We start from the raw sequence: 26,863 nt of genomic DNA on the forward strand, positions 1-26,863 counted from the left end.
CCTGTCATCGGGAGAAGGCCGTGTCGCTGATGGTGTGTAAGGGGTTCCCCTCAGTTTTTCAACGAGCTTCTTTTAGAACAGGAATGACAAGTGCGTGAGTAAATTTAACTCAAATTTCGGTCCTGAAGGTAATGGAGCTCACGGTTTTATAGCACACGTGCAACTCTTGTTTTTAATTGCGTGAACTTTGACCCTCCTTCACGACAATTATATTACAGCTAAACAAATGCTTATCTCCCAATTATTAACTGTATTGTTGCAATGACAGGGGCGTTGTGAATTATTTAGTGCCTAGCAGTGTTTAAAAATCTCGATTAATAAAAAAATGACAACATTGATTTGAATCATGGGCGTAAGTGAACCTTTTTTTCGGGGTGTTTACCCCTTAATTCAACCCGAACACCCCTCAAAATCAAAGAATTTAACAAAACGTTTTCCATAATAAAGCACAGGTTACGCTTAAATATGATGAAAAATGCTAGATTAAAAACTAAAACATAAAAATGTGGACAATGGAGCGTGAGAAGTACAGTACTCCAATACCTTGAAATGATTCAGTCAATTTAATTCAGAGCACTGCTCTTGTCCCCCTCCTCGCTCGGAGTGTCCGGTGTATTAAGGTGAGAGTATGTTGAACAGTCTCATCTCATCTCATTAGCTACACCGCTTATTCTCAGTAGGGTCGCGAGGGTGCTGGAGCCCATCCCAGCAATCATCGGGCAGTGGGCAGGGGACATCCCGAACTGGTTGCCAGCCAATCGCAGGGCACACAGGGACAGAACACTCACTCGCTCAGTCACACCTAGGGACAATTTGGACTGGCCAATTCACCTGAAATGCATGTCTTTGGAATGTGGGAGGAAACCGGAGTGCCCGGAGGAAATCCACGCAAGCACGGGGAGAACATACAAACTCATGTTGAACAGTGCTTATGTTAAAAAACTATTTTACTACTAAATATAATGACTTTATCATCATCAGTTTTGTTCTGTGAAAATTTACCATGTTCAGCTGAGAGTCTATTACCCTCAATAAATATAAAGGAAATACACAATACCAGCTAATTTTTATATATATATATATCTATATATATATATATATACACTTGCTGGTTATATGTATATTTCTTAATTGTATTCACATTTTGAAAACAAATTCCATAATCATATTCAGCAAATTTATACCAAACTACTTTATTAATGCAAATCTGAAAGTGTACTATTGCAGAAATGAATATCTTAAGAGCATGTATCATGTTTTATTTATTTGAAATACGGGTGTACTGTTACTATTTGTTTACAAATAATACAAACACACAAAGACTATTTGTTACAAGTGAAACAAAAATGTGCACGGTTATGAAAGACCTTCATACATATGTAGACATCAGAACTGTGTCAGAAGGAAAAACTTTTCAAATCACATTTTAAATTAGTGGACAATGTTCATCAATCATACATAACATGCTGGATATTTACATAATGAATCATTCTGATTAACAGATATTTATATATATTTCTGTATGTTATAGTAATTTACACTTACTGAATACACTATATTTACATTTCTTTGATATTCCCCGATTACTACAGACGGTTTTTTTGGGCTAGTTTTTTTTTTTTTTTCGTCTGTTTACTGGGTGAAGTGTCTCACCCAAGGTAGCGTGTGGTAGACTGTGTTGTTTTCATATCTCAAGACGCATCCTAGCACATTAACAAACAAGCATGTATATAACAGAGTTATCTTTCAGCACAATTTTTCATTTTGAATTGAAGGAATACATAGATGCAGTGAAAGTGCTACAAATCAGACAAAATAATTTAAGCACTACTGTGCCACATCAGTTGTAGGCTAGTTGCTAGCTGCTGATCATTTTGTCTGTATGGGGGACAACTCTGCTGAAGGCAAGTGGACACTATTAATGCAGCATTGGGAGAAAGTGTCTTTCAGGCAAACTGAGGCTAAAGTCAAGCAAGGACATAGTATCCTTTTTCCTTTCCATTGGCAACATCAGAACAGGCGCTTTGATCCTTTTCCAAATCAGCCCTCTTCTTATTTGACACAAGATGGCCAAGAAAGGCCTCCACAAGAAGCAGAGACAATAATGTAAATGACCACCTGAAAGAAGCAGAAATAACGTTTAAAAAGTAGATTCCCTATGTTATATAACATTATTGCAAGTCAATCCTTTAAGTAAATTAAATCAAGGTTTGTAATTCCGTGGGCTCGGATAAATTAAGTGACTTTGTTTTCCTTTTTTATGTTAAATTAATCAGCACTCCTTGTATTCCACTTGGGAGTCTGCTGCATGCTTACAACGAGGAGAGTGTGGTTGGCTGCAGTGACACCAAAGCACTCATTAAAGCAATAGCACAAGTCTAAGAAAAGCATTCTGGACAATGTAATTAATCAATACATAGTGAGACGAAGAAGAGCTGAAAAGGACCCGGAGAAAGAGGTGAATTAAAATTGCTTTTAATCATCTTTGTGTGTGATTATGAATTACACGATGGATCAGATAAACTGATGAGAAATTACAATCAGTACATTTATGCTCATATTTCATATAAAGCTTTGCGTTTGATTTTTTTTTTTAATCTTTTATACGCTGTCATGTGACTGTTAAGGTAAATCCAATATGAGTAAAGTTAACAAGAATTATATGACATGATTCATTTAATACTTTGTTATTATAATTTTGTTTTCTAAATACGTATATTATTTTGAATAGTGCTTAGACAGTCAAGGGGACGGGACTAAGATAAGCTGTGCCTTTTGCCCCAATCGCCCCTTTTTTCTTTCAATTTTTTTAATTGTATTACAAATTGGCTGATTTTGAATTCATTGAAACTTTGTACTTGGATGGAGAACATAAAATGTCAATCAATCATCAAATAATATTCAGTGTATGGACTTAAAAACCACTTGCACAATATAGGGGGTTTTCAGAATTATTTTTTTGCTTTCAATTAATACGCTTTCTCACTTTGTGCTTTAAAATATTTTCCATAATTTTGCATGTATTTAGTGGAAATTAATTATTACATTGGTTTCCGGTTTTTAATTGTCAAACGGCCACCTAACAATAATCTATACAGGTATTGGCCACCATCATGGGCACCAATACCTTAAAAAGGGTTGGTATCAGAACTATAAACTAAAATACCAGAAAGTATCAGTGTTAAATATATGAATGGCTTTTAACCTGATCTGTTTTATTAGTAGAATCACTAAAAAGGATTCCATTTTTTCAATGTGTACTTTTTTATAGTGCCACTGATGTAATATTCAAACGTTTTTGCATGGAGTGGTCATATATCGAATTGTGAATTTTCAATGCACATTTATTTTGGATTATTACCCAGCTTTATTGGTTTCAATAAAAAAATGAAGTAAAACACAAAGATAACCACATGAGCTACAATTACTTACCAGGCACACCAGCACAACAACAAACGTCAACTTGAGGTTTTTCATACACATGGCTCTAGCCAAATTACGACTTGTGGTCTTGAACGTGACAGACTACATCGAGAAAAGAAAAAAAAGAGTTTCCATCACTTTCCATGCAAAGACAATCATTACAAACTACAATACACCAGGACAAAATACTTACAGAATCAACCAGATTTTCTGTCTTGTCAATCAAAAGCTCCAGTTTCTCCCCTCTCTGTGCAACCAAGTCTGTAAAGTGTATGCAGATATACTTGTATTAAATTAGCAAACTAAAATTGCATATCCAATTGTTTGCATTACATTGGGTTAAACCTTTGAACTTTGTTCGAGAAAAGTAAGGAGATATTCATTTCTCTCGATTCAGGTCATTTTTTTAGGGTTCAGCATATTTCCCAGCTGATCAGTGCTAAATTCAACAAACAGATTCTGAATTCTTCTGACAAAATGTTTTCAATACTTTGGACCACATACTTTGATCAGAACTAATGTACTAATATAAAATATGTAAGCCAATAAAAAATTTCTTCTAACTTTAATATGATATGAAAAGTCTCATAGTCATATCAACAGATGAAGACTGACATTTTCAAAGCAAACAGGAGAGAAATGAGCTTGCTGGGTCATTCTATTTTATAAGAGATTGGCAGATGAATTAGATGACCAATATATCTGTACAAACCTATAATTCACAAAAAAAACACCCAATAATGTATTGGGTTTTTTTAACATCTAAAGTGGAATAGTACATATTGTGAAAATGTCAAAACAAGACCCTCTACAAAAATAAAACACAGACCTATGTTGCGGACCATTATGCCCTTCAGGTCATCGACTTGTGTCTGTGTTTCAGTAAGTCGATCTGATCCCCGAGGATCTGAGTGGTGTTTCTGCAGAAGAAAAGCGCAAAAAAACGAGACTTACAGTGAGGCTGGACAACAAATATAATTTTTAATTGGTCATATTAAAATTGACGATTTAGAAACTTGCTACATTGTGAAATTGTGCAATGGAATTGTGTAGTTTAGTTTGAATCACTCAAAAATAGAGGTGAATATTTAAATATGTTAGTATGTTAAATCCAAATAACTACTCGCATAATGTTTAAATTGTCAGACCTTCATCATTACATATCCAGGAGTGTTCAATGTTTTTTGTGGAACTTTGTTCTCCGGTTTTAGATCCCATTCTATTCAGCCTTTAGATTAATAGGCTGCCCATCATCTGCTTTGGTGTTGATTATATTATGCATGCTAATTTAAGCAAAGTTGTGTGTCAATATATGGTTTCAACAGTGTTGTCTGCAACTAGATGTATCACAAACCAATACTATAATTGTGTAATACCTGATGACTTTAATACTTTCAAACTATTTGATCTGTTGTTTTTATTGCTGTGGAATGTTGTTTAGTTTATCTTACATCATGGCAAAGTGACTACAGATGAATGACAATCTTCTGGATAATTCCAGCTTTATTGAACCATTATTTGTGTTGTCCACATTTATAAAGAAAAGCACCAAATCAAATCATGCAAAAAGAGGCAAAAAAAGAAGCTCCGACAATGGCTCATCACATATCATCAAGCTAAAACTTCAACAAAAAAGTGTGAGTCTGAAGACAAAAGTATAGCTATTAAAATAAAATGTAGGTCCAACTCAATGCATCAGTGTGGATCCCAGGAAATTAGAGTCTATAGGGTTCATGCACCTATTTAACAGCCAAATTCTGGCACTTTTTAAAGACCTTTAAGGTCCATTTTTCACATACCATTAAAAGAACAAATCCAGTGTGAATCATGTATTTTACAGATGCACAAATATACCTGCGATTTACATATGTGATTTTAATGTTGCGTGTGCATTTATCAAGTCATGTAATTTGTTAGATTTGGAGTAAATTGCAAAAATATTTGTGGATCTGTAAATATTTTGGAGACAAATCCCTAGCCATATAGGTGTGAAATTACGGTAACATGTAGCCCACATTTTCAGTTGAAGGAAGTTCTTCCCAATACATTTTACCACTAGGAAACACTACTTTAATATTTTGAATGGTCCATAATAAATGTCCATAATTGATACGTAATGCTTGCATTAATACATATTTCATAGAACCTTGTTTTGATGCAACATGCAACTGTCCTCTTGGACGAGACTGGTAGGGGAGGTGAAGCTCCATTGGACAATGTCATACAAACTATTGTCAGCTGCTGTTAATCGAGAGGGAGGAAATGCGATGGCAAAGCGAAGCCACTACAGAGCAGTGTTGGCGTCATTTTTATGCAGATTCATTGAGAAACATGGCAAGCATTTACAGGAACTTCACCCAAAATGCAAGCACTTTTCAATCCTTGAAAACAATAGTATTCAAGTTTCTTCGAGGATGTCAAGCACTTGTACGAGTCCTGAACATTGCAATAACTTTAGGAAAGTGGTTTCTTACAACAGAAGCAAAATATGATTATACTAATAAAATAGATATGTTAATAATTACCATCTGAGCAGCAAGTGTAGATGAAAACTCGCTGTTCATTGCGTAGGGCAGGGCTGTTTGTGCTCGTGATCCATATGTTGTCTGGAAGCGCCTCTTAACCTCGCTGAGAAAGTTGAACGCACGGGACCTTTCAAAGTCCTTTAGCACACACACGCGCACACAAACATGTGATGAAACAACAAATAAAATGTTATATGAAAGGAGAAACATACACATGTGTTTGGCTGCATTTTTGACAAGTTGGCAGGAGTGGCAAAAAAGCTAAGTATAACAGTGCCGACAAACATTGAAAATCATATTTCAGAACGGTAAAAGAGAATTTTTGAATTTAACAATTACAGGGAGTGCAGAATTATTAGGCAAGTTGTATTTTTGAGGATTAATTTTATTATTGAACAACAACCATGTTCTTAATGAACCCAAAAGTCTCATTAATATCAAAGCTGAATATTTTGGAAGTTGGAGTGGGGCTTTTTTAGTTTTAGCTATTTTAGGAGGATATCTGTGTGTGCAGGTGACTATTACTGTGCATAATTATTAGGCAACTTAACAAAAAACAAATGTATACCCATTTCAATTATTTATTTTTATCAGGGAAACCAATATAACAGCTCAACATTCACAAATATACATTTCTGACATTCAAAAACAAATCAGTGACCAATATAGCCACCTTTCTTTGCAAGGACACTCAAAAGCCTGCCATCCATGGATTCTGTCAGTGCTTTGATCTGTTCACGATCAACATTGCGTGAAGCAGCAACCACAGCCTCCCAGACACTGTTCAGAGAGGTGTACTGTTTTCCCTCCTTGTAAATCTCACATTTGATGAGGGACCACAGGTTCTCTATGGGGTTCAGATCAGGTGAACAAGGAGGCCATGTCATTAGTTTTTCTTCTTTTAGACCCTTTCTTGCCAGCCACGCTGTGGAGTACTTGGATGCATGTGATGGAGCGTTGTCCTGCATGAAAATCATGTTTTTCTTGAAGGATGCGGACTTCTTCCTGTACCACTGCTTGAAGAAGGTGTCTTCCAGAAACTGGCAGTAGGACTGGGAGTTGAGCTTGAGTCCATCCTCAACCCGAAAAGGCCCCACAAGCTCATCTTTGATGATACCAGCCCATACCAGTACCCCACCTCCACCTTGCTGGCGTCTGAGGCGGACTGGAGCTCTCTGCCCTTTACCGATCCAGCCACGGGCCCATCCATCAAGACTCACTCTCATTTCATCAGTCCATAAAACCTTAGAAAAATCCGTCTTGAGATTTTTCTTGGCCCAGTCTTGACGTTTCAGCTTGTGTGTCTTGTTCAGTGGTGGTCGTTTTTCAGCCTTTCTTACCTTGGCCATGTCTCTGAGTATTGCACACCTTGTGCTTTTGGGCACTCCAGTGATGTTGCAGCTCTGAAATATGGCAAAACTGGTGGCAAGTGGCATCTTGGCAGCTGTACGCTTGACTTTTCTCAGTTCACGGGCAGTTATTTTGCGCCTTGGTTTTTCTACACGCTTCTTGCGACCCTGTTGACTATTTTGAATGTAACGCTTGATTGTTCGATGATCACGCTTCAGAAGCTTGGCAATTTTAAGAGTGCTGCATCCCTCTGCAAGATATCTCACTATTTTTGACTTTTCAGAGCCTGTCAAGTCCCTCTTCTGACCCATTTTGCCAAAGGAAAGGAAGTTGCCTAATAATTATGCACACCTGATATAGGGTGTTGATGTCATTAGACCACACCCCTTCTCATTACAGAGATGCACATCACCTGATATGCTTAACTGGTAGTAGGCTTTCGAGCCTATACAGCTTGGAGTAAGACAACATGCATAAAGAGGATGATGTGGTCAAAATACTCATTTGCCTAATAATTCTGCACTCCCTGTACATTTTTAGGTTTTTAGTGAGGTGCTTAACTTGTTTAGGTGTTTGGGCATTTCGGTTGACCATGGTCAAATCTCTTTATGTTTTTTGTTGGTTTTTCCTTTTTTCTTTTCTTTGTTTTTGTATATGTGTTTGTCTTGCTGTCGGCCACCCCTCTCGAGGAATATGACTAAGGTAGATAGATACATAGGTGGGTTCTTATGGAAAACAAATAAAAAGGATGTTTACAGAACTTCATGGATCCTTAGTCAAAACTGTCATAACTACTAATACCAAAGAACTCGTCTGTTACATTCATAAAACATTTTTATCATGATGCCTGAAAAATTACTATAGTGTAAAACTTTTTCAAAAAACAAAACACTATCTTCACTATAGTGTTTAGTGAGTGTAAGGATCGAAAAATTACATGCTTGGAAAAAAAAAACTAACAACTGTGTACTCCCTGGATGTGGACAATTGATACATGTCACTAAATCCCTTAACCCTAAATAATTGCGTTCACCTTTTTAAGACTTTTGAAAATTGCATTAAAGAAATTGTAACGTTAATTAAGGCCTTTTTTTTAGAATAATGAATTCATTGCGTTTCAAAACTTTTCAAAGATCCGCGGGAAATCCTAAAATAACTGCAAACAACAAAGTAGTGATCATTCATACCTTTGCTGTGGAAATTTGGTATGAATAAAGTGTTTAATATTTTAACAATCAACACATTTGTAAAATTTAACATTTTCAATACAAAAATTTGACGTTGCTTGATTTGTTTTCGATTATCGTACTTCTTATGTAAAATTCGTACAGGGATCCCTCTGGTTGTGCGGTTAATTGGACGGACGGACAAACGAAAGAGCGACAGACAGAGCGTACAAATTGAAGTAAGTATTTTATTTAATCGATGTTTTTTTTTTCCGCAGCTTGATCAAAGCTCTGCTGACTGAGAGAGACAGAGACAGAGACGCAGAGCAGTTGTCTCATCACAGTGGGCAAACAGTATGAAAGACGCTATGCTAGGAATTGGCCAATCAGCATTGGAGATCTCGAGTCAAGAGGTGCTAAGCAATTGGTCTGAATTTGGCTGTTAGAAACGTTTCTCCTTGCTGCTGGAAGATCTAGTTTTTTTTGTCTTAGTTGAATGGCAAATGTTCCTAAATGGTGCGGCAAGCTTTCTTTTACAGTGGAACCTCGGTTTTCGAACGCCTCTCAGTTCGAACAAATCGGTTCTCGACCAAAATTTCAAGAAATTCTTGCTTCGCTTTTTGTTCAAAAAAATCGGATTTCGCACGCCGGTACGCTAGGGTGCGATGCTGAGCAGCGTACGGGTGTAGATCGTGTAGATTGCCCCCACCCCCCATGACCAACTGTTATCACGTGCGCACTTGCTTCTTTTCGCTTTCGCTTTTAATATCGGTGAACGGAGTGTTTTAGCCCCTTATTATGCCTCCGAAGAAAGTCGGTGCAAGCAGCAAAGTTGCTACAGGTGAAAAAAGAAGAGTAGTGCGTACAACTATTGCATTTAAGAAAGAAATAATAGCAAAATATGAAGAAGGTGTGCGAGTTTCCTTCTTTCGAGGGAATAGAGCATGGCTTCTGCAGACCACCACAAAGGTAAGAAATCCTATTAATAATTATTTTATTTATCCTTTAACCGCTCACCACTTTTTGTGGAGACTTGGGTGCTAAATGACGTGTAAACGACCTGATTTTTGTATTTTTACACGTTCGTGTTAGCGTAATCTTTCGTACGGAAGATTACGCTAACGCGAACGTACGATTAGCCTGGGTTAGCTACATGTTTACGTTCATGGTAAACATTCAGGGTGTTGGAACGGATTAAAACGATTTTACATTACTTTTAATGGAAAAAACGATTTTGGTGATTGAACAAATCGGTTTTCGAACAGGGTTCTAGAATGGATTATGGTCGAGAACAGAGGTTCCACTGAATTTCAATTTTAATTATTTATTTATTTTTTACATGTTTTTTCTTTCGAAGGAGTGAACCAGCAATACCTGAAGCAGGTAGTAGCAAGGGGTCTCTGTATTCCATAATTTATAAACTGGCGTAGTAGACTTCGGATGATCCTTAGTATTTGAGAGCTCATAATTATATATATTTTGGTATTTATTTTACTCTCAAAATGTTGGACACCATATTTAGTTACAATCAGACATGAGTGTAAGATAAAATCTTGTACTTACATCATCAGTGATACACAGGTATATGATGCGGTCATGGCAGATGTAATGAAAGAGATAACTGAAAAAGAAGATTCATATTGAATTAACCAGACCAATTTGGCTGATTTGGTTTGGAACAATACAAACATTTATAACAAAACATAGACATACTATATTTGGTACAATTCGAGTTATATGCTGGGTGCTGAAAACACACACCCAAAAAATTAATAAAAGTTAAACCTAAAAAAGGGTGACGTTTTTTTTTCTTCTTTCAATTCCCATTGGAAATAAATTAAAATCCCACTTTTCATATAATATTTTATTTGCTTGAGGGAAAATGTGAGGTTAAAATAGTCAATACATGTTTATTTAATCACAAGGAGTCTCACATCATTTAAATACCTTCCAAAGTGCTTTTACAACAAAAGTGAGTAAAATTGTGACGTTATGTGCTTAACATAAGAACATTACCCATAATGCTGTATTGCATTCCTAATCATATCGTTTAGCTCCTCAGTGGCTTTGCTTTGCCATTGCATTTTTGCTTGCATTAGTTTGGTCTAGATCAGGGGATGGTGTCATAAGAGACGGCTCAGCTAAAAAGTCTCTGTAGTGCGAAGTGGAAGGAGAAGAGGACGACGAGGTGAGCGGAGAAGATGAGGTAAAATTTTGGACTATTTGATAAAGTTTCAGGAGCGAGCAGAGAGAGTGGGAAAGGTGAGATGGCACAACATTCATTTGGACAGGTAACTTAAAATTAGTTTTACCTGGTTATATCAGTATCAGAAATTATTTTCCCCCCATTTTATTAACACTCCACTTATTGAAACATAAATATTTTGTTTGTTTGTTGTACATGATTCAATTGTTTGTTTGTTTGTACATGATTCAGATTGAATCGTTTCTTGTACATGATTCAATTGTTTGTTTGTTTGTACATGATTCAAATTGAATCGTTTCTCCGGCGCCGTCACGAATGGCAGCCACTCCAGCAGCTCCCGTGTTATTTTCGATTGTTCTCAGTTATTTTCGATTGTTCTCAGCTTAGGGATGCTGCTGGAAAAGTGAATTTCCCTTCGGGGATGAATAAAGTATCTATCTATCTATCTATTATTCTGACTACAAATTGGTTTATGGTGAAATAATCATATATCATCAATCAGTTAACAGTTAAGGACCACATGAATCCTGTCAATTATTGGATGGACTTAACTATACTGAAAAAAATGTTAATGTCCATCCCATTAGTAAAAAATGACATATTGATGACTTATTTTATGGATGTGACTTAAAATGTTTTATAATTGGATTGAAAAAGTAACTTTGATAGATTTTTCAAAAATTGCTTTTTCTTTTGTTAAAATGTTGAGTGCATACAATGAACTGACCAGAGTATAGTGTGGATTGTGTTTGAACTCTTTTGGTGTTGTTTCAACAATGGACAGAGTAAAAGAGAACACAGTAACCTTTAGTGTTAGAACTTCCTGTATCCAACGAATTAGTTTGTGTAGGCAACCCGAAATGGCGAGTAGTCTTAGTGAAATAGTGTGGTAGGATTAGCAAGATTTGGGGAAATAGGAATGGGCAGTAAACCCTTCAAAAGAGATGACGAAGTCTAATCGTCATTGTCTGCCCAGAGAGGGAATGCGATCGCCATGGTGACCGAACTTGTGTGAAAGTTCTTGCTAAGTGCATGAATAGTTCATGCGTCAGTCCAGTGTTCTAGCAATAAAAAGTTTTTTGCAAGAATAGTGCCCTTGTATTTATGGAAAGCATTGGAGGTATCACAAATGCAAAATAATAACACCGACGTGAAAGTTCTGCTTGAAATGCATCCCTTCACGCAAAGCTGTTTTCCTCAAAACTTTTATTGAAAACGAGTATTTTCGAGAAACTTAGCAATGTTTAACTGTTGATCACTAATCAATGATAAAAGCAGGAAACATACTTTTTTAATGAAAGATGAGTGTTCAAGCTCTCTGATATGTTTAATGTCTATATAGCTTGGCTGGATCTCTTAACCTCTAGGGTAGTAGGGGCACCATTTACTGTGGTGTGTCATGGGCAAGTGCAGCCTGTGGCATCCATCCTTCTCCAGGCCACAATATGTTTACACTCAGTCTCAAACCGGGGACCTTTCGCGTGTCAGGTGAACGCGCCAACCACCGCATTACGGAAACACGGTATCTTCAGATCTAGAATTTTTTAAGGCCTTCAAAAATGAGTCAAAATTGGAAAAAAAAATGGCAAGCATCAGCTCTCCCCATTTGAGAAAAACGTCTGGCAGTTAAACAAGGTCTCTAAACAACGAACATGATCAAATAATGGAATTAGCTCAGGAGGTAGAGGGCTCGTCTTGGGAACAAGCGATTGCAGGTTCACCTATATGTCGAAGTGTCCTTGGGCAAGACACTGAATCCCTAATGTCCCTAATAAGCAGGTAGGCGCCTTGCATGGCTGCTACTGGTGTGTGGGTGTACGAGTGTGTGTGTGAATGGGTAAGTGTGTAGCACATTGTGAAGCTCTTTGACTTGGAAAGCGCTATATAAATGCAGACCATTTACCAATATTGAACTTCTTGTTTGGCTAATGATACTTTGCTTGCATGTGGTAAATAAAAATAATTGCAAGATGACGTTTTTCCCCGCTCTGTTTCAAAGATTGTTGACACTGCTCTTTCTAAACATCTAAGGCTAGTGCACACGCGCATCTGCGCGAAACCGAAAATGCGGTTTACACAACTTAAATGTTCACTTACCTCCCATGACTATATGTCAATTTATTATTCTCGGATGGAATTTTGGCCAAGATCTGTTCAGTCACCTCGAGGAAGTTGCCACCGCACCATGCATGCTTAGCAAGAATGGTAGTTCCTCGAGCCACCACGGCAAAGAGAATTGCCATGGTTGCAGTAGGCTACTGATCTGTCAACACAAATAGAGGCAAATCTCTTTATCAATAAAAACTGCAAAGTAAATAAATGTCAGCGTCAACGTTAAAACACGACGTTACACCACGATGACGCACTCGATAGACAAGGTTCCTTGCATTGGCTAATGTTGACTAAAAGTTGATCCAAAGATTCAATGATAGCACATAAAAATAACAATTTCAACACTTACTGGAAAACCTTACTTATAAACGGGGCTTACAGAAGCACATTTCCACAAAAACCCGTCATCTCACAAGTCTTCCGCAACAAGCAAATCCATTTCGTATGACTTCTTCTTTGTACACAACCACCCCTTCAGTCTGTGCTGAAATGTATTCACTACGTTTCTGGGTAATGTAGTCGGTATTACATTTTATCAAATGACGTTTCAACCAAAATGTAAAACTGCTTGACTACATCAAATCTTTTCCTGTATGGCGTTGTAACCACGTGACTTAACCGCGACAATTGAAAGTAAATTTACCCTTTTATTGGTCTTACAGGTTGTTTGGGTTATTTATTAGTTTTTACTCAATCGTTATCGTGACATAGTATTCACGAAATCATACTTTTATACAATTTAGTTTAATTTAAGTATTTTTTTTGCATTTTTCCTATAAAAATAATTTTTGAGTGAAGCCTGTCAGACAAAATATGTAACTGGAGGGTGTTTTGGCGTTGTGATAAGACAGCATGGCTGAAGAAGGCGAGAAGAAACGAGTTCTTGAAATGGTAAGCGGATTTAAGATCCCAAAAGCAGATACAAATGCCACCGTGTGAACGTGGTACTCAATATGTCCTTACTGCTCTTTTGGAAACTGATTACGTTCAACAATAAAGTACACGGCAAGATACTATACATATTAGCTAGGGACTTGTGATGCGGCTAGCAAAACAACTTGTAACGCATCACGTGGAACCATCGTGAAAATACTTTTTTAACCACTCAAGTGGATTCTTATAAATGCCTGCCTATTTTCATGTTACCTAAACTATTTGAACATCTGTGCTTTTTTATATACATTTCACTGCATTCACATTTTAGTTCAACATGATATGTGCTTTTCTGTTTCCACAAGGTAGCGCCATTTAGAAGCCTTTAATAAGTTCAACCGTATTCTTTTCTGGAATGTGTTTTAGGTCCAAGCTGATGGCGCAGATGAGGGCAGTGTGACATTCGTGATGCATGATGAAGACCACACTTTAGGGAACTCTCTACGATATATGATCATGAAAGAGTTAGTATTTTTGACCTATATGAGCAGTATGTCACACTTTTTAAATGAAAAAATATATATTAATTTTCGTTATCACAGCGAGTCTGTCGAATTCTGCGGCTACACCATCACCCACCCATCAGAAAGCAAGATTAACTTTCGTATTCAGACACGAGGTAAAGAACAGTAAAGAATTTCATGAAGTGATTCTGTTCTTAAACAAGATATGTATCTTATTTGTGTTTTGTTCTTTTTATCTGAGCCTACAGCAAGAGCATTGCCATTCTCTTTGGCTTGTTTAACTAGTGTCATGTATTCACTTATGCCACAAGGACCTATTCCAATTCGTCTACAAAACATGGGTTACCTAACTGCGCATAGCACTCAGTAAGCATATACAGTAACTACCAGGTTAGTCCTTTTCTGTACCAGAGACCTGATCTAATGTGTGACAATATTCGTGCGTCCCGGCCTAATAATATCAGTAATAATAATTATAATAACCCTAAGTCCACTGTGTAATAGACAACTAGGAATGTAGATGACATAGGAAAGGGCATTTGGGTTTTATCTTATTATCACGCTATTTTTAGTCACTGTACCGTCCTGAAAGATATCAATTAATGCATAAAAGCACAAGGAGGGGAAAATTCAGTTTATCTGGGAAGGACTTTAAATGGATATATTCCAAATTTTATTTTGGTATTGTGTTCATTGTTACTGTCAATATATTATTTTAATCACAGCCCCAAATATTCAACAATGTGTTACTTAGAGTAAAAATTGTGTGTTGATGAGATCCAATCTAAAGACTTCCTGTGTCATCTACATCCCTTGTGGTCACGTGGCAAAATTTGGCGCTCCCACCAGCACAATTTTGGTCAGCTTCCCGTTGCATCCAATGTTGTGTAAATGTTGTCAGCGAAATTTTTTGACTGTATTATCATTGCTCAAATACGGTAACATTAAAATCTTGTGTATTACAAACATCCAAACGAAAAGATCTTTTTGGGAATTTAAACAAAAATTAACCAGCTTGGTAGGGGCGCCTGCCCCGATTCTGGAAGGTCACTGGTTCGAGGCTCAGTCGAGTCCACACTTAAAACATTGCGTCCTGGGTTGGCATTAGGCATTGGAATTGGGGGTTTTAGTCACCTAATGACTACCAACAACAGGTGTTGTGAAACTTCGGTTGGGCTAAGTGAGGGGGCTTGGAATCCCCTCCTCTATATCAATCTCCCAAAAAGAGTTAAGAACGCAAGTGAGCGTGTTCTTGACTCTAGCTACACCCCAGTAGTAGGATACGGCTCCGGTATAAACATACACATAAAATACCCATTGTAAGGCCTAGTACAAAATGACCCACGGCTTGCTCATTGCAGACAACTGGATAAAGACATAAATAGGTAGGTCTAAAGAAAACAGTTGAACATACATTTGCGTTAATGAAAGCAATCAACGGTATCTCATCCAAACACAAATATCTGTCAAATATGTGTCTAGAGAAAGCTTCTTCCCCAAGGCCATCACCACCCTAAAAACACAACATTGTAAAACATATCTTGTGGCAGTTTTGGGTGTTTTCTCTTTTTGTTGTTGCTAAAAGAAACAAACAAAATATACTATGGCACGAAACTGTAAGATATATATATATAATCTATTACACATACATACATAGAGTGGTACCTCTGTTTACAAATTGAATTTGTTATGGAATTAGCTTTTTAACCTGAAAACTTCGTAACAAGAGACGCATTTTGAATGTAAATGCGCTAATATTTTCCAAGCCCTGCAAAAGTACAGAATGAAAATGTTTAAATAACTCATAAAAAAACCATCAGAAGATGAAACAAATACATGTTAAGATTACATTGCCGCACAATAAGCAAAAAACAAGATGAACATACTGTATTGTGTAAAAAAAAAAAAAAAACAATAAATGAAATTATAAAAATATTAATTTACCTTTTTGCCTTCCGTTTCTTGAAAAAAGTGATCCAATGACGTCTGCTTTTGGCAATCCGTTGAAAATGTGCAAGGTAGACAACATAATGAGCGGTAGTCCGACTTGTCAACACTTTTTCCGGGTGATTCATTTTCACAAATTTCAAAATTTCTTGGAATTTTGCTGAAATGTCTTTTATTTGAGCTGATTGATAGCCGGGTCCTCCCCCCACCAACTTGTTGGAACCCCTCCTCGTCGTTTCTGAACTGTGCCGATGTCATGAAGAGCACACAACCAGTTTGTTTATGTCCGGGAAATTCTGGCAGCAACTAATAGCAGCGCGGACTTTACTGTATTATTGACTTCGTATCCTGAAACGCCTTTGTAATTAGAGGCAATACTTTCCTGTTCAGGTACTTCGTACCCTGAAACTTTCGTATACAGAGACATTCGTATGTACATGTTATCACTATGTGTGTGTATAATATATCTCTCTCGCTCTCCCTATCTCTCTATCTCACCTACCTACCGACCGACCGTGAAGAAAATAAGTATTAGAACACCCTGCTAATTTGCTATTTTTCCCACTTCATCGAGGGGTCTCAAATTTTCATCGTAGGTGCATGTCCACTGTGAGAGAAACTAAAAAGAAAAATCCAGAAATCGCAATGCAAGATTTTCAACAAATTATTTGTGTGTTACAGCTTCAAATACATATTTGAACACCTAAGAAAATTAATGTTAATATTTGCTACAGTACCCTTTGTGTGCTATTACAGAGGTCAATTGTTTCCTGTAGTTTTTCACCAGGTTTGCAGACACTGCAGGAGGGATCTTGGACCCTCTCCTCCACACAGATCAGTCAGGTTTCTGGGCTGTCACTGAGAAACACTGAGTCAGAGCTCCCTCTAAACATTTTCGATTAGGTTCAGGTTTGGAGACTGACTGGGCCATGCTAGAACGTTGATATGCTTCTTACAGAGCCACTCCTTGGTTTTCCAGGCTGTGTGCTTTGGGTCGTTGTCGTATTGGAAGACCCAGCCACAACCCATCTTCAATGCTCTGACTGAGGGAAGGAGGTTGTTCCCCAAAATCTCACAATACACAGCCCCCAGTCATCCTCTCTTTAATGCAATGCACTCATCCTGTCCCATGTGCAGAAAAACACGCCCAAAGAACCCCCATGCTTTATAGTAGAGATGGTGTTCTTCGGATTTTACTCTTCATTGTTCTTGCTCCAAACATGCATAATGGAATTATGACCAAAAAGTTCTATTTTTGTCTCATCCGACCACAAAACCTTCTTACATGACTCCTCCTTATCATCCAAATGGTCATATGCAAACTTAAGACAGGCCTTCACATGTGCTGATTTAAGCAGGGGAACCTTTTGTGCCATACATGATTTCAAACCATGACGTCTTAGTGTATTACTTACAGTAACCTTGGAAACGGTGGTCCCAGCTATTTTCAGGTCATTTACCAACTCCTGTCGTGTAGCCCCTGGCTGATACCTCACCTTTCTTAGAATCATTGAGACCCCATGAGGCGATACCTTGCATGGGGCTCCACTTCGATTGAGATTGACAGTCATGTTTAGCTTTTTCCAATTTCTTATGATTGCTCCAACAGTGGACCCTTTTTCACCAAGCTGCTTGGCAATTGCTCCGTAGCCCTTTCCAGCCTTGTGGAGGTGTACAATTTTGTCTATGGTGTCTTTGGACAGCTCTTAGGTCTTCGCCATGTTACAAGTTAAAGTCTAACTGATTCTGTGGTGTGGACAGGTGTCTTTATGCCGCTTACGACCCAAACAGGTGTATCTGATTCAGGATGATGCATGTGCAGGTGGGGTTCTAATTGGTGGACTAACAGGTCTTTCAGAATTTTAAATGATACACATGTGTTCAAATACTTATTTGCAGCTATATCACATAAATAAATGGTTAAAAAATCATGCATTGTGTTTTCTGGATTTTTCTTTTTAGTTTTATCTTTCCCACAGTGGTCATGCACCTAGGATGAAAATTTCAGACCCCTCCATGATTTCTTAGTAGAAGTAGAAGAAAGTAGAAAATACAATAAAAAAGAGGTCCCAGAGCAACAGTTTGTTTCCTTCATCAAATATAAGACGAGTACCTTATCTTCTTTTGAATAAAGAAGAACACATTTTTGCTTCCTGTCTTGGAGAAAAGGTGCAGCTGCTCCTGAAATCTTTCTGAGTTTGCTGTTGAACAGCCAAGGTTAAGGCACACAATTGTCCAATAATTTGCTGGTTTTGTCAGACAGGCTGCAGGCTTGACATTTTCATGAGCTTCTGGCGACTGGTCATCCAGTTAGGGAAATAGCAAAATAGCAGGGTGTTCAAATACTTATTTTCCTCACTGAGATTATATACATATATCAACTTTGAATTATATATATATTTTTTTAATTGCTGCTGCTAAATGATCTTGCGCTTATTTTCATTGCACCAATATTACAAAGTACTATTCTTTTTCATTGCATCATTAGAACTTGGGCAAGGTTTTCAAAACACCACGTTACAAATACTTTTTTTATGCCCATTTATCCTGATAGTCTTTTATCTTTTTTTCTCTTCAAAGTCTTTGTTTCATGTTTTACCCTCGAGTGCAATGTCAATATCAATGACGTTATTAAGACAATTTATTTATTATTCTAATCTAAATCTTGTTTCATCACATGAATCATCTTCTCAGAACTCAGACTGTTTTGTCTTTGGTCTAAGGAAGTGATTTTTGAAGAATCCTAGGCCTGGAGCTTGTGACTTTATAAACAATGACCTCTCCAGGAGCAGGAAACATGTGCCTTGTTTCGTGCGCATGACTTTTGTCCACTTGTGTGACTGAAAGTAGGTCACTCTGTGAATATTTTTTCCAATTGTTTATTTAATACACAAATTGTGTTTCCGATCAAATAAATGCTTTTTATATTTTGATATCCACAATGTTGACATTTCCTTTAGTTTGCTGTGTGTATTTTTTTGCCGGAGCAAAATTTTTTAACAAAGGTGTTAGAAGGTTTCAAACAACTGTTCTGCGATATTGCTGATGTCATTGGTAAAATTGATCTTAACTCTTACCTCATGTTGGGCAACTGATTACCACGCATGCCCAACTGTGCCTGTTTAGTTTTTTTTCCCCCGATTACTCTTTATTTATTTATTTGTTTTTTCTTCAGATGCTCCAAACATGTTTGGTAGGTAAATTTACCACACATAAATTCCTTGTGTGTGAGTACAGTATAAACATTTGTCAACCAGTTCCCTGTGAAATGCTGGCTTACCATTTCAGTGTGCAAATTTAAATCATTCAATCTCTTGCTGCTAATTGCACTTTTGATTGCAGGCTTAGAATTTATATTTTAGCGTTCAAACAATAGCCTGCTATAAATGGTCGTCGTTTCTTTTTTTTGCTTTAGTAAGACATATCCTCACCATTATTTTGATACTTATTATTTTTATCATTTAATTATGTCTTTTTCTTCTTTTTTCTTTGTTTTTTTTCTTTGTTTTTTTTACAGACGGAACTCCAGCCGTAGAGCCTCTTAGAAGAGGCCTAACTCAACTTCGGGATGTTTGTCAACATGTTCTCAACACTTTTGAGGTAAGCCGGCACATATCAAAACAAAATTAAGGCAACATTGGCTGAACAAATTAGATCAGGAAACTGGAGACAGCAGGGATGGTGGTGGATGGGAGTCATTGATTTTTTTTTTCCGTCTTGAACTTTATCTAACTTGTCATCTATTCCAGCAGTGTGTTTTAAATTATTTTTATCAAAGTGTGGATCTAATATAAAAAATACATTTTTTAGTCCATGCTAGGGATGTGATGATCATTTTTGCAAGTAACGCCGTTATAAACAATGCAGTTACGTCCACGGTGTTGTTATTTTATTAGCGGTGTAATATAATTATTTTTTCAGCTGTTACAACGCCATTACCGTTACTGAGGGTCAAACTTTGGCCGTAAAACGCCGACAGCAGCGTGCTCCCGCAAACCTGACGCTAGTTTTAGCGGCACGGTTTTCTGCTATCCTTCCGAGTTGTTTACGTGACGTCTTTTTGAAACATTTAACCATTCTAAATAGTGAATATGAGCCAGTGTTGTTTTTAAAGTAACGAAAATCGTTCATTTCTCTGGTAACTAGTTACTTTTACTATTAGTATTTCAGTTTCTAAGTTAAGTTTTGGATGAAATAATAACTATAACCAATTCCTTTTTTTTAAAGTAACATGCCCAAAACTAGTGATGATATTGCAATGTTGAAATTGCTTTAATACAGCGTGTTTCAATATTTGAAGCACCACGTTAGTTAAATTGGCAAAATTGTAATCTTTGTGGGGAGTTATAAGACCCTCTGCTAATTACTTTTCTGGTGCAATTTTAATTCTCTTTGCTTCCTAACAAATTGGAGCGCTCTGTCATCACAGAATTCAGCAGTTTTTTGGCACTGTTGGTTCAATATTTCAAAAGTATTTTTACCCCTGGATTTTTTTAACAGAATATTATGCCTTCAATTTTTTTTGCCCCAGGAAAAAAATGCAACAGTTGTATCCATCCATATATAGTGTAAGCCCCTGCTTTTATTACGCCACATACGAGCACAACATGTAAACAGACTGAACATGTAGCTCACTTTTGGAGCACAAAGAAAACAAGCATGTAATTTTTTGAATTTTGATGAGTGACATGAACGAAACCTTCATTTGTTTTATTGAATGTTAACAAACAAACTCTATTTTTGTAATGACAGCTAGTGTTTTGTCACATATTTTGAGGTTTGTTCAATTATCAAGGTAAAACCCCAACTAAAAGGTGGCACGATAAAAAAACTATTGTTTTCATCATTTTGTCAGTTACCCCAATAAATGGCTTCGAGTTTGATCCTTTTGTTCCAAAACAAAATATTTCAAAATGACACCAAATGTTTTTTGTGTCAAAAATGTGCAAAATTTAAAAATATTTTCCAAAGTTCAAGAATCTTACTGGCATCAGGCTGGAAATGGCTTTTGAGACACTCAAAATGGCATGTCGATTCAATCATTAACATGTTATTTTCACACAATAGGCCAATAATGTATGAAAATAAGTCTGCTGTGATCAGTATTATATCTATATACCAAAGCCACACTTGCCTCTAGTGGGAGGTGGCAAGTGACACCTGTCAAGAACACACTCACATTCACCAAACATGAATTTCGTTTTGTTCTACCCAACCTGACATCGTACATTTGGCCCCACAGCACAACAAGGGGGTAAGTTGCTGAGCCATGCAACCCTTCAAAAGCAAAGAGGCTCGAAAGCAGCCACTGGTTTACCCCTTTTGCATCATATGCGTCAATGTCATTCTTAACTATCCTTTGCCATTCATATCTATCCCTTGCACACACACTTGCATCCATTGAATTGACCAAACTCACATTGAGAAAACGTTTCACCCCATCCATTCAACCATATTTAATCTTTCCTCTCATTCTATTTCCCATCACTTCTCCACTGCATGCTGTTTTATTCAAACTGCCTTCATCCATTTATTCCATATGTCAAAACCGTCTCAGAACATTTTAACCAACCCTCTCATTTAGTGCTCTTACTACACCAGTTCTTCTCCTTACTTTTTGATTCCTTAACTTATCCAGTCGTGTCACTCCACACATACTTAGCAAACATCTCATTTCACAGACATTTAACCTATTACGCTCATAATCTTCAACACCCACACCTCTGAGCTATACATCCGTTTTGGTACCACCAGACGTTTATACAATCCTTGCTTTCCATCTATTTGCAGATCTTTTCATTTGAGCAATCCGTTCAGTGCACCCATTGCCTTGCACCCTTCACAGACCCTCTTCTTCACATCCTTCAGACCCACCACCACCTGCTGCCATATACAAACCCAAATACTTAAAACCATCTACCCCCTGCAACTTTAAACCGTTCAATGAAATCTATAGTCCAGCTACTTCTCCACCTCTTGAACACCTCATTACCTTACTCTCATCTGCATTCACCTTAAGCCCCCTTCTCTTACAAACTCGATCAAACTCCACTACCAAAGCACTCAGTTCTGCTGCAGTCAGAAACCAAAGCAGTGAAATTGCTACAGTATTTTAAAGAATGGGACCATTGAGCTTTTTTTTCCCAATGTCAAAATTTTTTTTGTTTCAATTCCTTAGAAATAAAATTTGTGACCGGATAAACAAATGCTCTATCCAATCCGCAGCTGGCCAGATGACACGCTCTTTCTTTTGAAACATTGTGAGTCTGAACCAAAAATATGAGGGAATCGTCAGATCTGAGAGGGATTCGAGGCAGCTTGGTGGAAATGTCTCCTCATATATTTGATGTATGCAAAGACCTGCTTTGATGTTGTCCAGTTTATCATAGGAGCACTTTGATGAAGTTCGGATTTTCACAAAATTCTATTATCTTTCTTAGTGACCACAGATATCAACCATTGTTCTTGGGAAAATTGTTCTTAGTTCAATTTAGCCCAGCTATGCTAGACTGTGGAGGAATTTTCATAGAAAAACAAACAAATATGTTTTGAAATTAAACCAAATCGAAAACCGTAGTTACTGTATATACCGTATTTTTACGCCCATATGGCGGACCGTGTGAAAGGGGCGGAGTCTCCGTAGTTCTATTTCAGAATTTAACACTACTGGATGTGCACACTCCCGATAGGGCGGGAGTGCCCTCGGCTTGGATGAAAGGTCCTCTCTCACTTATACAAGGTGCAAATGCTTCGTACTTTACTGTTCTATTACATTCCCCTCAAAAGTAGATATTAAGACATTTTAGTAAAGTTTGTGCCGCAAAGGAGGACATTTACTTGCAGAGGGCATGATTGGGTAATTTTTTTGATTACTAAGTAAAAGACAGATAAAAACTTCGTTGTCAGCTTCCTCCAATTTGAGAACCATCGATTTATTAATCTTCAATTCTCTCGCAGCTGCTCTGTTTCCATGTTCTTGTGCGTAGCGTAGAAATCACCACATCACGGCGGATGAAATCACGGAAGGTATTCGATGGAGGGAAAGTGAGGTTTTGTATTCTATTCATATTTTGGGGCTCAACCCTCTTCATCCTCCGGTAGCACAATATCTTTCAAATTGCTAGATATGCTACGAAGTAAGCATCCATGATCACTTCCACCAACAATGCATTGTGTGTGACGTCACACTTCCTCTTCCGCGCGAGCGGGATATTATGGCAACAGACGTTTCAAAGCCTCAGGAGACTCATAGAAGTTACATTTAGTTTGAAATGTGAACTCCGCAACATGGGATTTCACTCAAAAATTGTAAGTCTAAGTATAATATATACAATATTATAAAATAGTCATAACGACTTCAAAGAACTAAAATGACATACAAAATGTTAGGATAAATGGGCAAAAATATTTTCCAGGTCGTGTTTGGAGACTAACCTAACTTGTAAGTGCATCAGAACATTTGTGTAATGGAAAATGGTTAACTTTGTTACTGTCAGAGACACGTTAAATCCGTTCCTAATAGCCCACAGTTACGCATAGACAGAAAAAGACCACTTTTTAGTTCAGCCATATGTATGAAGTAGATAAAACTACAGTATTTTTTTTTCCTGTGAATAAGTACCTTACATTTGCTATCTGTTACTTTTCGGGAATTTTGTTTCTATTCAACTTAAAAATGGTTTGTTTTTCTCATTTACATTTGTAACCTTTAAAATCTGCACCTTGCCACTCGTATTTTTTTAGTAGAAAATATTCAGATGATACTGTATGTTGATTTGTGTTTAAAACTACAAATGCACTTCAGCCTGCATTGAACTTACATGTAGGTACAATATTATTGTCATAATGTCCAGCAGATGCTATAACACACCTGAAAGAAACATATATTCTTAACAATTTGAGATAAGACTACAAACATTTTATTGTATTAACCCGTCAATCATTTTCTCCTTGGAACAATCGCTGAAAAAAACATTTTATACTTTTGGGAGGTTGCAAAAGCTATGCATACTACTTAATATGGCAATCTGATTAATCCTGCCTTTGAGGTATATCAATTATCCACCAATATATACCTAGTATGTTCCATCTCAGTAAGATGATATTTTGCACATTGTTGTCAACCAGAACATTATCGTTGGTGTTTCTGCTCATTTTATTATCAATGATTGCCCAGCTTGTTAATGTCATGTGGCCCAACTGTAAAACCTGTTAGCTGTGAGTAGTCGGCCACCTGGGGAGAATGACTCATGTAGCTGATTTCATAGATTCATGTTTGAACAAAAGCAGTATTAGTCAAAGCTCCAGTTTAAAAAAATGAAGGAAAATATTTATGGTATAAAGATGTTTTGTTTGGTTTGACTTGCCCTAGCTGCACTGAACAATTGGTTAACATTGTCGACAAAAATCGATAACAGAACTGTTTGACAACGGAATTCATTGTCATCTATTGTCGAATTAATACCTGTAGTCGCTCCTGCACACTAGCCAATAGCATAGCTGTTTTTAGCGGTAACATGAACATACAGAAATGGCAGTTTCATTATCAACCAAAACATTCTAAGTTTTGGAGTAATTTAGCCTGGATATCACAACCAAAAAGACTACTCTGCGTATCATGGTGGTAAATCAGTGACGCAGGAACTTTAAAAGAGCATGTCAGACAGTTGAACAAAACGTAGTCTGACTCGTAAGATTTAGGTAAGATGCAATCCAATACGATTTTGATGAAATGCATTGTACATTTTATATGCATATATTCCACTATAAAAGAAATCTTGAGCGTTATACCAGAATGTGCCTGACAAAGTATTTTAAATTAAATGCATACAGTCCGAAGAAAAAAACATCAGTTGATAGTATGTTAAAAACGCCAAACGTAAGTTTTTAAAACCATTGAGAATTGTTAAGTACTTTTGGTACAGACTTTGCGGTTGAGCACTGAATGTTCGTCACAAATTGGACATCATATTTGTTTTATCTACTGTTCTACTTCTGCTTATGTGTCTCTTCTTGGTTTACAATGATAAAATATGTTAACTTGATTTTAATTTATTATTTGTCTGTCCCTAAAACATGGACAGGTGTTTATTTATGTCTCTACTGACCAGGACCGTCCTTGCCTTCTTGGTTTTAGCATTTTTATTTAATATTTGCATCACTACGGAGTATTTTTACTAAAAGATGTATTTTTCTTCAACTTCTGGCTAAATTTATGAAAAAAATATTAATCAATTATTTGACTAATCGTTTCAATAGTCAGTGCCTAGTTTGCTATTAAAATAGTCATGAGTCGCAGCCCTAATAGTCATTTTAGATGTGTTTTACTGTAATGATAACAAATTGAAAGTGTTACAAATGAAAGCCTTAGGCTATTGTCAAATTATGACTGATGACTATCCGTAACTTCAATTATATTTGATCCACGCTTGTGTCCGTCGCTAAGACTTTGTGTTGTGAGTACAAAAGTCAGTAAGTCCCTGTATTGTTTGAGGGTCAATGAAGTTTGCCCAGCTTACCCTGTTTGAACTTAAGGCATGGCAAACAAGAGCTTCTTGTGTCCGTTATGAAGATTTTTTCTCTTCTACTGTTTCAGACGAGCGTCAAAGAGTTAAAGGAGAAAGAGGAGCAACCAATGGAATAAAGACCATCAAACAAGAGTATATATTGTACCATTCTTTGTTTACAGTATATTTTTATTTATCTCGCAAGTATGCTTTTATAAATGACAAGTTGGTTTTGGATAACCAGTCCCCCCCCCTGTACCATATTTTGTGTGAACAGTACAGACAACTGTTTGGTGTCAAGAAATATTTAATCCTGTTAATTTTTTTTTTTTTTTATAAAGTTTATCATCATAACTGTTCAGCTTTTATCCTTTTTAGGATTTTCTAAAGCTTTGATGTACGTAACCCTCAAAAGCAAAAATTGTATCTGTCCATTTGACGAGGTGTTTGACATTTGAAGAAAAGTTTAGACCTAAAGCTCTTCTAGTTTGCTCAAGAAGGTGGTCTGAGTTGTTTTGAATTTGCTGTCAAGACAGATTTAGAAAAAAGGGGGTATCAAAGGGTAAATAACAGCTCGTAAAGGTTTTTGAGGTTAATTAATATCCGTCGTCTGATAGCCACAAGTAAAAATACACAGCTGCAAGTGTGGCTAGGAGCCTTGGGAACAATATTCACGTTTTACAAAAAAGAATGTTCAACAACTTTTTTGTGTTTCCTCTTTGCCTTCTTCTAGACACATTAAATGCTTGTTACACCATCAATGCTCATGAAATAGGGCTGGGTCTCAATCTTGATGAGTAAAATAATAGGGACAAACTAATTTTAACTGAATCAGTTAAATTTTGCTAGAGTTACTATTAAACAAAGTACAAGCCTAGGTTATAACTTTTCAACAGCTGTTAAATGGCTATCACTTAAAGTCAAACATCAAGTAGTAATTTCTTGATAGTAGTTATGACGATATTATAACCAACAATATATTATTAACTAATTGTTATATTGGGTTCTAATAAATGATTCTTTTGTCTGACAATTTTTTTGTCAATGTTGATGATATACTTACCTTGGGTAAATATTAACAGAAGTTCAGAGTAGTACCAAATGCATGGGCCATTTTAAGTATACTTTACAACAGCAGTCTCCAACCTTTTTCAAGATAATTTTTCCAACTAATTTGCACAAAAAGCAGCCAGCATGTTTAATTTCCGGGATTTGGGCTAAATATTTGGAT

General features: G+C 36.8%; 2 protein-coding genes across 8 annotated transcripts; one reads left to right on the forward strand and one right to left on the reverse strand.

Annotated features, from left to right (window-relative positions):
• The first annotated feature begins 34 nt into the window (after window positions 1-34).
• On the forward strand, window positions 35-26,665 carry polr1d (RNA polymerase I and III subunit D). 4 transcript variants are annotated; one of them, XM_088344387.1, is made up of 6 exons: window positions 35-90; window positions 8,743-8,877; window positions 14,082-14,179; window positions 14,258-14,334; window positions 19,644-19,726; window positions 25,722-26,665. In XM_088344387.1, the coding sequence occupies exons 2-6, from the start codon at window positions 8,821-8,823 to the stop codon at window positions 25,767-25,769; spliced, it is 363 nt and encodes a 120-aa protein (XP_088200513.1). In that variant the 5' UTR covers window positions 35-90; window positions 8,743-8,820; the 3' UTR covers window positions 25,770-26,665. The 4 variants fall into 4 exon arrangements, with proteins under 4 accessions (XP_088200513.1, XP_088200512.1, XP_088200516.1 ...); XM_088344386.1 differs by lacking the exon at window positions 8,743-8,877 and adding an exon at window positions 8,630-8,703 and having other exon boundaries at window positions 59-90; XM_088344390.1 differs by lacking the exons at window positions 35-90; window positions 8,743-8,877 and adding an exon at window positions 10,717-10,755 and having other exon boundaries at window positions 25,722-26,393.
• Window positions 1,245-13,402, reverse strand: vamp7 (vesicle associated membrane protein 7). Of its 4 annotated transcripts, none has more exons than XM_088344385.1 (8): window positions 13,162-13,402; window positions 12,768-12,933; window positions 10,028-10,085; window positions 5,949-6,086; window positions 4,253-4,343; window positions 3,617-3,684; window positions 3,433-3,525; window positions 1,245-2,118 (listed from the first exon to the last, which is right to left on the reverse strand). In XM_088344385.1, exons 2-8 carry the CDS (start codon window positions 12,911-12,913, stop codon window positions 2,053-2,055), a joined length of 660 nt encoding a protein of 219 aa, XP_088200511.1. In that variant the 5' UTR covers window positions 12,914-12,933; window positions 13,162-13,402; the 3' UTR covers window positions 1,245-2,052. The 4 variants fall into 4 exon arrangements, with proteins under 4 accessions (XP_088200511.1, XP_088200509.1, XP_088200510.1 ...); XM_088344383.1 differs by having other exon boundaries at window positions 13,145-13,402; XM_088344384.1 differs by having other exon boundaries at window positions 13,037-13,402.
• Window positions 26,666-26,863: the final 198 nt, after the last annotated feature.

Source organism: Urocampus carinirostris, chromosome 9 (assembly GCF_059441175.1).
Source record: "Urocampus carinirostris isolate Australia breed hairy pipefish chromosome 9, RoL_Ucar_1.0, whole genome shotgun sequence".
NCBI lineage: Eukaryota > Metazoa > Chordata > Actinopteri > Syngnathiformes > Syngnathidae > Urocampus > Urocampus carinirostris.